At 46.0% G+C, this 15756-nt stretch overlaps 1 protein-coding gene across 1 annotated transcript in view; it reads left to right on the plus strand.

Annotated features, from left to right (window-relative positions):
• Positions 1 to 15407, plus strand: part of GALNTL6 (polypeptide N-acetylgalactosaminyltransferase like 6) — a 1476265-nt gene extending 1460858 nt beyond the window's left edge. The window contains exon 12 of the mRNA XM_025281307.2: positions 14017 to 15407. Within this exon, the coding sequence (XP_025137092.2) occupies positions 14017 to 14184 (168 nt within the window). The 3' untranslated portion in view covers positions 14185 to 15407. The remainder of the gene's footprint in view (positions 1 to 14016) is intronic.
• Positions 15408 to 15756: the final 349 nt, after the last annotated feature.

Below are 15756 nucleotides of genomic sequence, written 5' to 3' on the forward strand. Positions count from 1 at the left end.
AGAGTTCTGGACTTGTGGTCACATTTAGACAGTCAGGCTACCCCCAGTTGGCCCAATCATTTCTGGACAGTCCCAAGCATTACAAAGCTCCAAGGCCTTTGGGGTGCACATGTGCTCAGTCCCTCAGTCGTGTCTGACTCCTCGTGACCCCATGGACTATAACCTGCCAGGCTTCTCTGTCAGTGGAATTTTTCATACTGAAAAAAATGGCAAGTAGGTTGCCATTTCCTTCTCCAGGGGATCTTCCTGATCCAGGGCTCAAACCCACATCTCCAGTGGCTCCTGAATTGCTGGTAGATTCCTTATTGCTGAGCCACCTGTGAAGCTTTTGGTACCACACAGATTAAATTTACTCCATTTTGGTCAAGACAGATTCCAAATACTTAAACAAAGCTTGTCTGACCTTTACTCCTTACTTCCAATTAAATGGCCCAATTTCCTGCCACTGTTCTTGAGATGACTTCACTGGGCCCACCTCAGCCTCCTGGACACTGATTCTTAACACACTCCAGATGGTCCTAGAGGTTGGCATGATGCCCAGAATGGAACACAGTATCCTAGGCATGTTTAACCAAGGACGAGAATGAGTTTCTAGCACCCTTTTGTTGGGAATTTTTTAAAAAATCATTTATTTCTTTATTTGGCTGCCCCAGGTTACTTAGTTGTGGGATTCAGGATCTTCTAGCCGTGGCACGTGAACTCTTAGTTGCAGTATATGGGATCTAGTTCCCTGACCAGGGATTGAACCCCAGGCCCCCGGCATTGGGAGCTCGGAGTCCTAGCCACTGGACCACCAGGGAAGTCCTGTCTAGCACCTTTTTGTTATGAGAAATGTCTGTTAAATTAGCTCGAGCTGATTGGTTTTTGGCCTTCACTTCACATACTTGGCTTCTTAATGGGTTTTCAGTATTTAACAGACCACGTTCGCTTTGCTACACAGACATGTCGCTGCAGTCTTACACCTGTGTGGTGCCCCTTTCATACCTGTGTAAGACATCCACTGGTTTCTGTTAAATTCTCCCTCGCCAGATTTACCCCTGCCTGGACTTTGGTCCAACTTATCAACAGGTGAACTAGTTTTATTCCAGCCATGAATTAGAGCAGATCAGTGGGCATGCAGGCCCTCATCCAAGGCCCTGATCCCAGTGAACAAGGCCCAGAACTGAGCCTCCCATCACATAATGGAGCTGACGCTGATCCACAGGCAGTAGTCATTCAACCAGATACAAGCTCACCTAACAGCGAATCACCTTCTAGCCCACATTTCTCCAGCTGACCCACAGGGGAAAAGGAGGATTTTCAAATATCTTGCTGAATACCAGGTACACAATGTCTATATCATATCCTATACCCTGAAGACAACAGAGACATAAGCGTTATACCCTGAGAAGCTGGGATCCTCTGTTCAAATTGACGAGTCAAAGATGAGGGAGGCTAATAGCCCCTGGGAGGGAAACGCCTTCACCGCTGCTATGAAACTACGTTTTCACCAGGGTAACCTTCCCATTCTGTTTTTATTCCTTATGTTTAACACGGCTGAAGTTGTGACATCACTTAGAGGTCACATCCTTTTCTTCCACATCTGGATACCTTAGCCACATCCCTGCTGGTCACCATTCTGCTGAATACATTCAGCTGCCACCCTCTGGTCACCAGTAGAAAGGTTTCATCACAGTTTCTATCTCAGGCTCTAACATGTGGACAAAGACCGGCTAAAGGGAATGCCGGCCAAGATCGAGACTGTCACACTTGAAAGGACCTTGGTAACTGGAATTATACGCGTGTGAGATCAGCATTTGCTAACGGGACAGCTCTTCCCTGGGGGCTGGATTGCTGGCTGGCTCGGCTGAGAGGGGGTGGGGCGGGCAGAGGCCCTGGGAGACCCAGGGTGGGAGTCCCCCCTGGGACCACCAGCAGCGGTCTTGCCTCTGGGATCTTGGGAAACTTGTTTCCTCATTATCAAATGGCAATAATGACAGTATCAGCCTCAGAAGATGATCATGGGGGGCTTCCCTGGTGGTGGTTAAGAATCTGCACGCCAATGCAGGGGACACAGGTTTGATCCCTAGTCAGGAAGCTAAGATCCCACGTGTTGAGGGGCAATTAAGCCTGCCCACCGAAACTAAGACTCGATGCAGCCAAATAATTTTTTTTAAAAAGAAAGTTATTGTGATAATGAAATAAAATGCGAATATCCCTAGGACGCGATGCTTCACGAGTGTTAGCTCTCACTCTCCTGTGCGTGTGCTAAGTTGTTTCAGTCATGTCCACCTCCTTGTGACCCCATGGCCTGTAGCCCAGGCTCCTCTGTCCATGAGGATTCTCCAGGCAACAATCCTGGAGTGGGTTGCCATGCCCTCCTCCAGGGGATCTTCCCAACCCAGGGGTCGAACCCACGTCTCTTGTGTTTCCTGCACTGGCAGGCAGGTTCTTTACCACTGTGCCACATGCCCAAAAATCTCTCTTCTGATCTGACTTTCACTCTCCTAGTAACTTCACATCCAGGAGAAGACAGGCTGCCTTGTCGTCTTCCTGCACTATTGCAGCTGTGTAGCTGCCACTAAATATTAGAGTGCAAATTCCACAGGAGCAGGGCTTTATCTGCTTTCTTTCGTGCAGAATCCTTAGTAACTTAAACACTGCTTGGCACATAGTAGATGTCGAACAAGTAAATGCACCCAGCTTCCTGGTTGTCCACATTCACTCTCTCTTTAGGTTGCTTATGCGGTTGAAGTAGATAAAGCGAGAAAAGCTGAGTAGAACATTGAACAGTACAGAAGCCCAACACATAAATACATACTCGACAAAGAGCAGCTATTATGATGTTGACATGACTCCCGGCAGGTTTACGGAAGGGAGATAAACAGCTATGGACAGATGGAAACAAGATCAGGAACAGATGGGTTTTCTCCACTCTCAGAGTTTTCAGTCTAATAAGGAAGCTGAAAATTTTTTAAATTGAATATATTAAGTGTACAGGATAATATGGTAACTCAACATGAGGCTCAACCTAGGTCAGAGAGGCAGACAAGGCTGCTTTGACATCTGCCCTGTAAATGGAGACCTGAAAGGAAACAGGATTTAGGTAAGTGAAGAGACGCATCTGAAAAAGAATGGATATGTGTATAACTGAATCGTGTTGCTGCGCACCTGAAAGGAACACAACATTGTAAATCGACTATGTCGCTATTGCTATTGTTCAGTTGCTAAGTCGTATCTGACTCTTTGTGACCCCATGGACTGTAGCCCTCCAGGCTCCTCTGTCCATGGGATTCTCCAGGCAAGAATACTGGAGTGCGTTGCCATGCCCTCCTCCAGGGGATCTTCCTGACCCAGTGAACGAACCCGCATCTGCTGCATTGACAGGCAGATTCATCACCAACCGAGCCACCAGGGAAATCAAATCAACTATAGTGATAGTCGTTCGTTTGTGTCCGACTCTGCAACTCCATGGATTGTAACTCTGCAACTCCATGGACTGCCAGTCTCCTCCGTCTGGGGATTTCCCAGGCAAGAAAACTGGAATGGGTTGCCTTTCCTTTCTCCATCCCGACCCAGAGATGGAACCTGGGTCTCCCACACTGTAGGCAGATTCTTTACCATCTGAGCCACCAGAGAAGCCATATACTCCAATACACTCTCATCTAAAATAAAAGTTTTTTTTAAATCCCAGATATAGGGATCAGCTTGTACAAAGGCCCTCTGGTGAGAAAGAGCTTTGTTTTCTGGAAGTATGTAGCAACCAGGTGAAGTGTGGGGGGAGATGATGCTCTCTAAGGCCAGGGGCAGGACCTTGTGTACAAGACCTTGGGACTACGCTAAGAATTCAGCCAAGAGATGGGCAAGAGTGTGAATGGTGTGAAGAGCAGAGCTCCAACAAACCACAACTGGTTCTGTAAGGTTTCTGGCTGCTCCTAGAATTGAGGGTACACGCACACCCATCACTTACCTGTAGCCCAGAAGCCAACGATGGAGTGGACGGTGGGGCCGCCAGCACCGCCTCCGCCTCAGTGGCACATGGAGGCCTCGGTCAGTCAGGACGGAAGAAGCATGATTTCTGACTGGCCAAATTACCCACTGATGCAGGAAGACCAGTTTTCTCCTCCTGTGAGGAATTGTACCTGTCACAGAAGAAATGGAAAAGGAGAGACAATAAGACTGCATTGTCCCCATTCTGCCTGCTGCTGCTGCTGCTGCTAAGTTGCTTCAGTCGTGTCCAACTCTGTGCGACCCCATAGACAGCAGCCCACCAGGCTCCTCCATCCCTGGGATTCTCCAGGCAAGAACACTGGAGTGGGTGGCTGTTTCCTTCTCCAACGTATGAAAGCGAAAAGTGAAACTGAAGTCGCTCAGTCGTGTCCAACTGTTCGAGACCCCATGGACTGCAGTCCACCAGGTTCCTCCGTCCATGGGACTTTCCAGGCAAGAGTACTGGAGTGGGGTGCCATTGCTTTCTCCGCCTTTCTGCCTACCAGGGTGTTATTTGCATTCTCCAGAGTTCTTCCAGAACTCAAAGGCCACTCATATATCAACCTGGTTCTTCTCCACAACCTTAGGAGGTGGGAAGGCAGATATTTTTTATCCCTTCTCTCATCCCTCCCTCCTCCTCCCACTCCATTCATTTTGCAGATGGAAAACTGAAATCACTGCCGAATGAAATGACCATCAAAGATTATCATCAGAGATAAAACTAGGATTAAAATCAGATTCATCATCTCGAGCCTCCTTTCTCTCCCATCCATATTAGAAATAAGAGGACATGAAGCTTTTATCTCTTACAAACACATTTGCTGTCCATGTGAGTTGTGGGCTCCCAGGCGGCACAACAACTTGCTTGAAAACCCAGGCCTTAACATTGCACCCCAGTCTCTTCCTGGTGTAGAATGAGCCCATCCTCTGGAATTCTCCGCTTGCTCTCTGTGCTTCAGCCACACCAGTGACCTGCTGGTCCCCTCACATGACGGACAGAGCCTCCCATCGCCTCTGACTCCTCTCCTACTGCTCTCTCTCACCCTGGCCTCCTCACTTTCTTCTGACCCACACTTAGGGTCTTCCCGCTTAGGGCCTCTGCACCCCGTGTTCCCCTACCTGAAACCTCTGCCGCCAGATATCTTCAAGGCCAACTCCCTTACCTTCTTCAAATTTCCCTACTCAACTGTCACCTTCCAGGTGAGGTTCACCCTTATCTCCCTGTTTAAGTTTGCACGCCGGCCCCTCCCTTGGCACCTTTGAACACATTTTACATATTATTCTTGTTGTTATTGAGTCACTAAGTCATATCCAGCTCTTTGAGATCCCATGGACTGCAGAATGCCAAGCTTCCCTGTCCTTAACTGTCTCCCTGAGTTTGCTCAAACCCATGTCCTTTGAGTCAGCGATGCTACCTAACCATCTCATGCTCTGTCATCCCCTTCTCCTCCAGCCCTCACTCTTTCCCAGCTTCAGGGTCTTTTCCAATAAGTCAGCTCTTCACATCAGGTGGCCCAAGTATTGGAGTTTTAGTGTCAGCATCAGTCCTTCCAATGAGTATTCAGGGTTGATTTTCTGTAGGATTAGCTAATTAGATCTCTTTGCAGACCAAGGGACTCTCAAGAGTCTTCTCTGGCACCACAATTTGAAAGCATCAATTCTTTGGCACTCAGCCTTCTTTATGGAAAAACTATAGCTTTAAAATCACTGCAGATGGTGACTGCAGCCATGAAATTAAAAGATACTTACTCCTTGGAAGAAAAGTTACGACCAAACTAGACAGCATGTTAAAAAGCAGAGACATTACTTTGCAAACAAAGGTCCGTCCAGTCAAGGCTATGGTTTTTCCAGTAGTCATGTATGGATGCGAGAGTTGGACTATAAAGAAAGCTGAGCACTGAAGAATTGATGCTTTTGAACCGTGGTGTTAGAGAAGACCCTTGAGAGTCCCTAGGACTGCAAAGAGATCCAACAGTCCTAAAGGAAATCAGTCCTGAATATTCATTGGAAGGATTGAGGCCGAAACTGAAACTGCAATACTTTGACCACCTGATGCGAAGACCTGACTCATTTGAAAAGACCCTGATGCTGGGAAAGAAAGAGAAGGGGATGACAGAGGATGAGATGGTTGGATGGCATCACCAATGCTACTCAAACTCAATGGACATGAGTTTGAGTAAACTCCGGGAGTTGTCAATGGACAGGGAGGCTGGCATGCTGCAGTCCATGGGTTGCAAAGAGTTGGACATGACTGAGTGACTGAACTGAACTGAACTGACTATACAGACTTTCGTTGGCAAAGTGATGTCTTCTCTGCTTTTTAATATGCTGTCTAGGTTGGTCATAGCTTTTCTCCCAAGGAGCAAGCATCTTTTAATTTTGTGGCCACAGTCACCATCCACAGCAATTTTGGAGCCCAAGAAAATAAAATCTGCTACTGTTTCCACTTTTCCCCATCTGTTTGCCGTGAAGTAAGGGTATGCGGATCGTTTATTGCCTATGCCCTACTGCTCCACTCCCTACCCCATCTCTAAATGTAAGCTCCAGAAGGGCAGGAATCTTTATATTATTAAGTTTATTGGGACTTCCCTGGTGATCCAGTGGTTAAGAGTCCACCTTCCACTGCAGAGGACAAGGGTTTGATCCCTAGTTGGGGAACTATGATCCCATATGCCATGGAGCAACTTAGCCTGTGTGATACAGCTACTGAGTCTACATACTCTGGAGCCCACAACTAAGACACAACACAGCCAAGTGAATAAATAAATATTTTTTAAAGTTTATTGATACATCCAAACCATCTAAAATAGTGCCTGAGAAACAGAAGGTGCCCTGTAGATTTTTGGTGAATAAACTGAACCCATAAATGGACCCGTTAGTTCATATCTCTCTGCTCATGCATTCTTCTCTATTCATCCTAACCCCCCAAAACTACAATCTCACTGACAAGTTTTACTGCAAACATGTCTGGTTCACCTACTGGCCTCTCCCATTTCTAGGGCCAGGAGAGGCGTCTTCAGTTATGTTTCAGTGCCTACTTCCTGATACACACACACCAGAAAATAGAAGGCACTTAATAAATACTTGTTACCTAGATGCCCACCAATGAATGAATGGATAAAGAAGTTGTGGCACAATTAAACACTACTCAGCCAGAAAAAAGAATGCATTTGAGTCCGTCCCAATGAGGTGGATGAACCTAGAGCCTGTTATAGAGTGAAGTAAGTCAGAAAAATAAAAGCAAATATCATGTATTAATGCATATATATGGAATCTAGAAAGATGGTGCTGATGAACCTATTTGCAGGGCAGCAGTAGAGACCCAGACGTAAAGAACAGACTTGTGGACACAGTGGAGAAGGAGAGGAGGGACAAATTGAGAGAGGAGCATTGTTTTTCTTAGCATGCACACATTTTTAATTGAAGAATAATTGCTTTACAATATCGTCTTGGTTTCTGCCATACATCAACATGAATCAGCCATAGGTATAGATATGTCCCCTCCCTCTTGAACCTCCTTCCCACCTCCCAGACCATCCCACCCCTCTAGATGGTCATAAATCCCCAGGTTAAGCTCCCTGCATCATTCAGCAAATTCCCACTGGCTGTCTATTTTACATATGGCAGTGTAAATAAATATTTGTTGAACTCAAAAATGCCCTGGGTCCTGTTGTATTTTGGGCAACTCGGACCATAACGATACAGAAGAGCTCATTCCTGAACTGTAGATTACTTCTGCTCCATAAGTCTTTTCCATATCCAGGAGATACTGATGTACCCATTTGGATAACTTGTTGAGGCAGGTGCCAATTTTTGCAAATCCTATTTTGCCAGGATTTCAGAAAATGCAAAATGGTCTTGAATAGCTGGACTCACACCAGATGATTAGTGCGTTCTGACTTTTAGAATTAGGGATGCTGTCCAACTAAAGATAAGAGGAGAGGAGGCATGGAATCACTATTAGTTACGTCGGACGTTACACGTGATTTTATGTATATTTTATCCACAACAAACATAGGAAACAGATATTATCATCTGCATCTCACAAGTGAGGAAGCTGCAGTTCAGAGAATTAAGTAATCGTCCGAGGTCATGTAATGAGTGATTGGCCTGACCGAATTTCCTGGGGAAGAAAGGCCCCGTCCCCTTAGCCCCTGCCCAGCAGTAGGATGCCCCCCTGCCACCACGCAGGCGCTTACACTCGGGGCAGTCGTCCTACACGTTATGAACTCACACACCTATTGTACTGTCTGCACTGTTGGCGTGTGATGCTTTTGTCACCCTGAATATGGTGTGAAATGATTTCTACAACATCCTGGTTCTTTTAAAGTCTGGACCCTACAAAAGTACAGAATCTAACAAAATTTACTGCTGGCCTATGAATACCTCAGAGGGTCACACAGGCCCGCTTTCAAGAGGTGTCCCCCCAGGTGTGTGCGTGTTCACTCAGTCATGCTGACTCTTAGTGGCCACATGGACTGGAGCCCTCCAGGGTCCTCTGTCCATGGGATTATCCCAGCAAGAATACTAGAGTGGGTTGCCATTTCCTTCTCTAGGGGATCTTCCCGACCCAGGGATCGAACCCATGTCTCCTACATCTCCTGCATCAGCAGGTGGATTCTTTACTGCTGAGCCACCTGGGACCTACCTGAAAAGTCCTGCCCAGCCTTTCACCCTGGGGACCAAATGGAATTTAGCCCGACCTGATTTGATTACAAAGAGTATTTCCATATTCCTGAATATGAAAATTTTCATTTCCTGCTCAAGGATTTCTAATTTTCTTAGGCAAAAACAAAACAGAAAAAAACATGGGAGGAAGCAGTCAGGGAAGGCAGGAAGGTTGCAGGAGACAGTTTGTGGCTTTATTTTTTGAACAGATAGGGCGAGGGCTCTGCTTCCCTCAGAACTGAACAGGGGAACAGTCCAGGTAAAGGAGGACTGCTAGGGAACAGCAGACTTGACCAGAGCACTCTGAACTCTAGCCCAGAGGAAAAACTGTATTGGGGGGACTTCCCTTGTGGTCTATTGACAGCTAAGACTCATCGCTCTCAATGCAGGGGACCTGGGTTCCATCCCTGGTCTGGGAACTAGATTCCACATGCAGGAACTAAGAGTTCTCAATCCATAACTAAAGATTCTGTGTGCCACAAGTAAGACTCAGTGCAGTCAAGATAAATATAGTAAATTAAAAAAAACCACAAAACTGTATTTGGTTCAGTTCCAGCATCTCTTGTCGAGACTGAGGAGACTAAAGGAGTAAAGGGCTGTCATAGTGTGTAGGCGTCAATTCCAATCTCCCAATGTATCCCCTGCTCCCTTGCCTTCTGGTAACCATCAGTTTGTTTTCTACATCTGTGGGTCTCTCTCCAGATTTTGTAGCTAAGTTCATTTGTGCCCTTTTTTAGATTCTGCATATAAGGGATATCATAAGATATTTGTCCTCTGCCCAACTCACTTCACTTAGTATGGCAGGCTGCAGGTCTATCCATGCTGCACATGGCATTATTTTTCTCTTTTTTATGGCTGAGTAATATTCCACTTCATACATGCTAGTAGGTATAAGATGGATAGCCAATAAGGACCTACTGTATAGCACAGGGAACTCTACTCAATACTCTGTAACAGCCTATATGGGAAAAGAATTTTACAAAGAGTGGATATAAGTATCCATACACCTGATTCGAGTTGCTGTGTAGCGGAAACTAGCACCATGCTGCGCATCAGCTGCATGCTCAGTTGCTCCACCGTGTCCAACTCTTTGTGACCCCGTGGACTGTAGCCTGTGGGCTCCTCTGTCCATGTGGTTTTCCAGGCAAGAATACTGGAGTGGCATGCCATTTCCTACCCTAGGGTATAAATCAACTATACTTCGATAATTTTTTTTTTAAGGAAGTACTGTCATAGGACAAGAGACTACATTCACAGACGATGGTGCACCAGCCAGGAGAAGCATCAGTAATGACATTCAGAGATCCAAAAGCTTAGCTGAGAAGAAACATAATGATGATAATGTATAAAGATCCCTGGAGGAGGAAATGGCAACCCACTCCAGTATTCTTGACTGGAGAATTCCATGGACAGAGGAACCTGGTGGGCTATAGTCCATAGGTTTGCAAAATGTCAGACACAAATGAAATGACTTAGCACAAGCACACAAGGTCAAAGTGGAAAATGTATGTTCCGAGGCCACTAAACATGCTTCCAGGGACTTCCCTGGTGGTCCAGTGGCTAAGACTCCATGCTCCCAATGCAGGAGGCTCAGGTTCGATCCCTGGTCAGAGAACTTAGTTAGCAAGTGGTTAGATCCCACTTGCTGCAACTAAAGATCCCATGTCCCTCAGCTAAGACCGGGAGCAGCCAAATAAAAATAAAAATAATAATAATAAAAAAAAAAAGATGCTTCCAGAATGCTCCCCTTTAGGATCTACTGGAAATGCCAAAGACACGGAAGCTCAGTCTGCAACCAGAGAGTAGTCATCTATTAGCCCAGTGAATGTGGCTGAGAGAGTCTATTTGATGCCCCATCATTCGTCTTTGTCTCCAGTGAACTTTGGAATAAAACGTTCATTCAATTTCACAGCTGGGAGAGGCCTCAGGGATGGATGTTATCCACCCCCTCGTTTTACTGATGAGGCGCCTCAGACACAGATAGATTTGGGGGACTCTGCTTTTCAACTTGTATGAGAACCTGATGAGCAGTCACAGAGACGCCCTCTGGATGGCTCAGGGTGGTGCTGAGTCTGCACATCCCACCGGCTGTCCCCATGAGCAGACCTGGATCTGCCAGAGCCTGAGTTTCAGCTGGACAGCTGGGAAAATGCGATCACCTTGTGGCTCAGAAAATAACATTCAGATAAAATGTTCAGAAAAATGTGCTTTGGCTTTTGTATCCTAGCTGGGAGGCACAAGCTGAGAAAGGAAGAGAATTAAAACATGTTCTACTTCCCACCCGCCCCCACCCCTGCTTATTTTTTTACATTTTATGGAAATACACGTCCGGGGAGAGAAACTGTGAGCCTCTGCTTGTCTTGAGACATTGACAAAAGTGACAATAGAAAGAAATCTGGCTGGTTAAGAGGAAAGAGGAGTCCACAGATGTGGAATAAAGTGAAGTTTAGAATTTAGCAGGTCCTATAGAATTTTCACGAATATAACAGCTTAGGGATGCTCTTTGAGAAATTGGTTTAAATACACTAGGCCTATGTAGCTAAACTGGCAGAGAGTGGGGGCAGGAAATGGAGTGGGAGGGATGCTGAACAGGAGGACATAGGAGGCAAGGAGCCTGCTGCCCAGGGAGCCGAGGGGGCCGCAGTGTGTGTGTGCGTGGGGGGGTCTGTTGTCTTCAAGTCAGCATCCACCCCAGGAGGAAGGAAGCGGGTGAGTTCAGAGCACAGCCCTCCTCCTCAAGAATCTGCTATCTCACCCTTGCAAGGAGAGCTCCCTCCAGCTGCCCTGGGGTCTCTCATGATCCATGGGCAAGTTGGAAAAGAATTTCCAGACATGAGACAGAATGAGAGGAGAATAAAGTTTACTAGAATGGGAGACGCTGTTAGAACATCGGGCCAGCTCACGGGAGAGCCAAGCGTTTTTGCAAGCTTGCAGCCAATTTTTATAGTCTCAAGACAGAGAAAATTCCTACTGAAACGGTGGCATTAGATGATTGGTTAGGATGCTATAGAGTGGAGAGTAGGGTGGGCATTTTACATAGTAAGGGGGTCAGGGAACTGGACAGTTGAGATCAGGAGGCTCATGGCAACAGTTACTATGGGGCTTGGTCGGTTCCAGAGACTTTTATGCTGTGACCTTGATATAGGGATCCACACCTGTGACCTTGGTATAGGGCTTCACAGGGTCAACCAGCAGCTAGTGAAGCAGGGGACGAGGAAAATGGGCAGGAGGCCTTGGCAGCCTTCTTGCTGTAACGAAAACAAAATCCACAACAAACTCAGGAGACTCAGAACAGAGGAAAGAAAGAGAACCTTTGTATCAGACGGAGCTCTGTGTGTACACTCCAAGTGGAGACGTGCAAAGGGCACTTTGGGCTGCCACCTCCCTCCTTCCTTAATCTTCCTGCTATCACAGGCGCCCAAGTATGCAAACATCCGGGTCCTGAAGGACATTAAATATTGCTTAACAAGCAGGGTAACCCAGAACTGTTTACACAGGGTGACTGAGAGGCTCTTTCACTCTAAGCATGCCAAGTCTAATATTCCTCAGTTAAAGAAATTCATCAGAACCTCTACATGTTTTCCTAAGCTAAACAATAAAACATTCCTTGTTCCAAAATTTTAAGCAGTGGTCTGGGGACATTTTTACATGTTATGGACACTTATTTTAATGCATAGATGCTGTAAGAGACAAAAGCATTTATTACTAGTTAAAGAGCCTTTTCTCATACCACTGACAGCCTTCTTCCTGCTTGCGCAATGGAAAGAGGGTGTGTGTTCATCGAGGCTGTTCACACAGGCGCTTGGTCGCCACTTAACTTCTGTGTCCTGCTCACACCTTCGTCCAAAGCTTTATCACGACTGAGGGAGCACCGCCTCCTCCATGTGACAGAAAACAGTGGCAATTATACCACAGGAAGAGCTTTGACACCAATAAAGGGCTCAGGAAGAGACAGAAGCTCGAGCCAACTGATTTGAGTTTGTGCTTTGAGATCCTGCCTGTACACTGTGAGCCCCCAGCCCTGTGCTCATCCTGGGACCCTCACAGCCCTGCATCCAGCCCTCTTTGTTCCTGGTCCTCGGCTATTTCCCTTTCCCATTACAGGCTCAGTACAAGGGTAGGGAAGGGACTTCCCTGGTAGTCTCACGGTTAAGAATCCACCTTGCAATGCAGGGGATGCGGGTTCAATCCCTGGTTGGGGAACTAAGATCCCACATGGTAACTACTGAGCCTACACCACAACTAGAGAGTTCATGCACCACAATGATGCAACTAAGACCCGAGGAAGCCAAAAAAAATTAATTAATTTAGAAAAAAAAAGAGTAGGGAAATGATGACTCTTCTGGTCCTCGTGTGCATGTGTGTGTGTGTGTGCGTGCATGTGTGTGTGGCACTGTTTGTGCATGTGTGCTCAGTCACTTCAGTCGTGTTTGACTCTTTGTGACCACGTAGACTGTAGCCCTCCAGGATCCATGGGATTCTCCAAGCAAGAATACTGGAGTAGGTTGCCATTTCATCCTCCAGGGGATCTTCCCAACCCAGGGGTTGAACCCACATGTCCTGTGTCTTCTGCATTGGTAGGCAGATTCTTTATCACTGAACCACCTGGGAAGCCCCATGGCAGTGTTCACTATGAACTAACTTACCATTTCTGAATACATCCCTCTCCCCCAAATACCTGGATTACTAGATACTTAACTAGCAACTTCTCGTAGACTTCTCATCTTCAAAACCTAATAGCTGATAGCAAAATGCTTACCGCAGAGCAGGAAATGAATGGATTGCATTTTTTTAAAAAAATCAATAAATGAATGAATGGCTTCTGGCTGAACCTTCTGGAGGCCCCACATGGCACCAATAGGTCCCAGGAAACCAGGTTTCCCATGGCAACACCACCTCCAACATGTATTGTGCCTGTCGCTCAGTGGTGTCCGACTCTTTGCAACCCCATGGACTGTAGCCCCCCAGGCTCCTCTGTCCATGGGATTTCCCAGACAAGAATACTGGAGGGGGTTGTCATTCCCTCCTCCAGGGGATCTTCCCAACCCAGGGATCGAATCCAGGTCTCCCACATTGTGGGTGGATTCTTTACTGATTGAGCCACCAGGGAAGCCCAAAAATACTGGAGTGGGAGCCCATCCCTTATCCAGGGCTTCTTCCCAACCCAGGAATGGAACCGAGGTCACCTGCATTGCAGGCAGATTCTTTACCAGCTGAGTTACCAGGGAAGCCCATTGTTGGACTTGGGAGGTATTCTATTTCTCACACTGCTGATATATACTGAGATAGCAGGGACAGTTTACTTCCTCTGTATGTTTTGGGTTCCAAACATTCAACATACATGATGTCCATCTCTCCCTTCCTTTCCCATCCCTACAGGACAGAACATTGTTCCATCCTGTGAGTAACAGCTGCATGGACTGTAACCCTGCAGAGAAGAAGATCTTCATGGCCAGATGCGATCCTCTCTCAGAGACTCAGCAGTGGGTTTTTGAACATATTAATATGACTGTTCTAGAAAAATTTAACTACCATGCCAGCTCCTAGGAAGAAAAAAAAAGGAAGGACGAAAAGAGTGATTCCCTACAGATGATAAAAAAATTCAACTTTAGCCAGCCTCTGGGTCAAAGGAGTCAGGAATAACTTTTCCTAGATCCGGGAAGCCTGGTTGGAAAGACCTGTAAATGCCTTGTCCAAGTAGGGCGTCCTGAAGAACTTCCTGCATCCCGAAGAACTTGGCTGAGAACCTCGCCAGCTGCTTCCGAGAACTTTGAGCAGTCCCCTTGCTGGCCAAGGGCAAGATGACTTAGGGACCTTCCCAAACAACTGCTGAGTTAATAAATCCTAGCATTTCTCAGGTCAAATCCTGCAGTAGTGAGTAGCTATGAATGGATCCTATTAAGTGGGTGGGTGGGGGTGAAGATGGAGGGCGTGACCCCTCTGACAGCCTGTTGCAGGTTTAGAATGAGCCCGTTCTCCAACTAGAATGGCTCAGAGTGCTGCAGAGGATTCTAGAGTGCGCATACCATCCTGTGTTCTTGTGTTATTTTGCCACGAGGGTGTGCTATCTGAGACTTAAATTACATCACGAAACGGACTTCCAGCGTCTCCATGCCTTCACTGACGTCTGTCATTTTCCTTTCACAGCAGAGGTAACTTACTGGTCATAAAAGTTCATGCTCCATAAGCCAGCTGGAGTTCTAATTCAGTGCCCTTGTATGAATCCAGTTGAAAACAAACACGAATAAAAAACTATGCTACCAAGTTACTCCAAAGAGAAATATTTCATGGAAGCAGCAAAACCATGTAAGGTTTAGGAGAGGAATTTCACTAGGAAAATCTATTTTTACTTTTCTATTATTTTTAAAATGTTCAGAGTCTGATGTTAGTTCAGTCATTGTTTTATTAAGGAAGGATATGGAGTGAGGCTGATGTAATTTGTTGAGGAGATTCTTAAATCCAAATAAATCTACACTCCAAGAAACGTGTGAAAATGACTTGGTACACTTCAGTTATGTCTGGTAAGGGCTGGGGACATAGAATTGGTTGGGTGTTGCTTTGGGCTGGCTTTATTTTTGTTGTTGTTCCTTTTCTTTATAGTGTAGATATTAATGATGCTTTTGTTTTTCTTGGACGCACATTGAGGGACTTTTCATTAATAAAGTGCTTCTGACCCCATTTTCTATTCATGGGACAGTGTTTCAGGGATGATTTTAAAACTAAATGGAACACTTAATCCTTAAAAGAATTTTTTTTTACTCTTCAGTAACAGTGGGGGTAGGGGAAGAATATATGGAGATAAGCCTGTAGAGGAAAGAATGGTATTTTGTCATACATACATTTCTCAAGTTTTTTTTTTTTCCAGGTAGAAAACGGTTTTTATTTTGCTTTCATTGTTTTGCTGCTGCTGCTGCTGCTAAGTTGCTTCAGTCGTGTCCGACTCTGTGCGACCCCATAGACAGCAGCCCACTAGGCTCCCCCGTCCCTGGGATTCTCCAGGCAAGAACACTGGAGTGGGTTTTGTTGTTTTAACTCAGTTTTATATTAATAATATATATATATATATAGTCTTGGATATAAAAGCATTGAATTTTAGAACTAGGAAGACTCTTAGAATCC

This window comes from Bubalus bubalis, chromosome 3 (genome assembly GCF_019923935.1).
Source record: "Bubalus bubalis isolate 160015118507 breed Murrah chromosome 3, NDDB_SH_1, whole genome shotgun sequence".
NCBI lineage: Eukaryota > Metazoa > Chordata > Mammalia > Artiodactyla > Bovidae > Bubalus > Bubalus bubalis.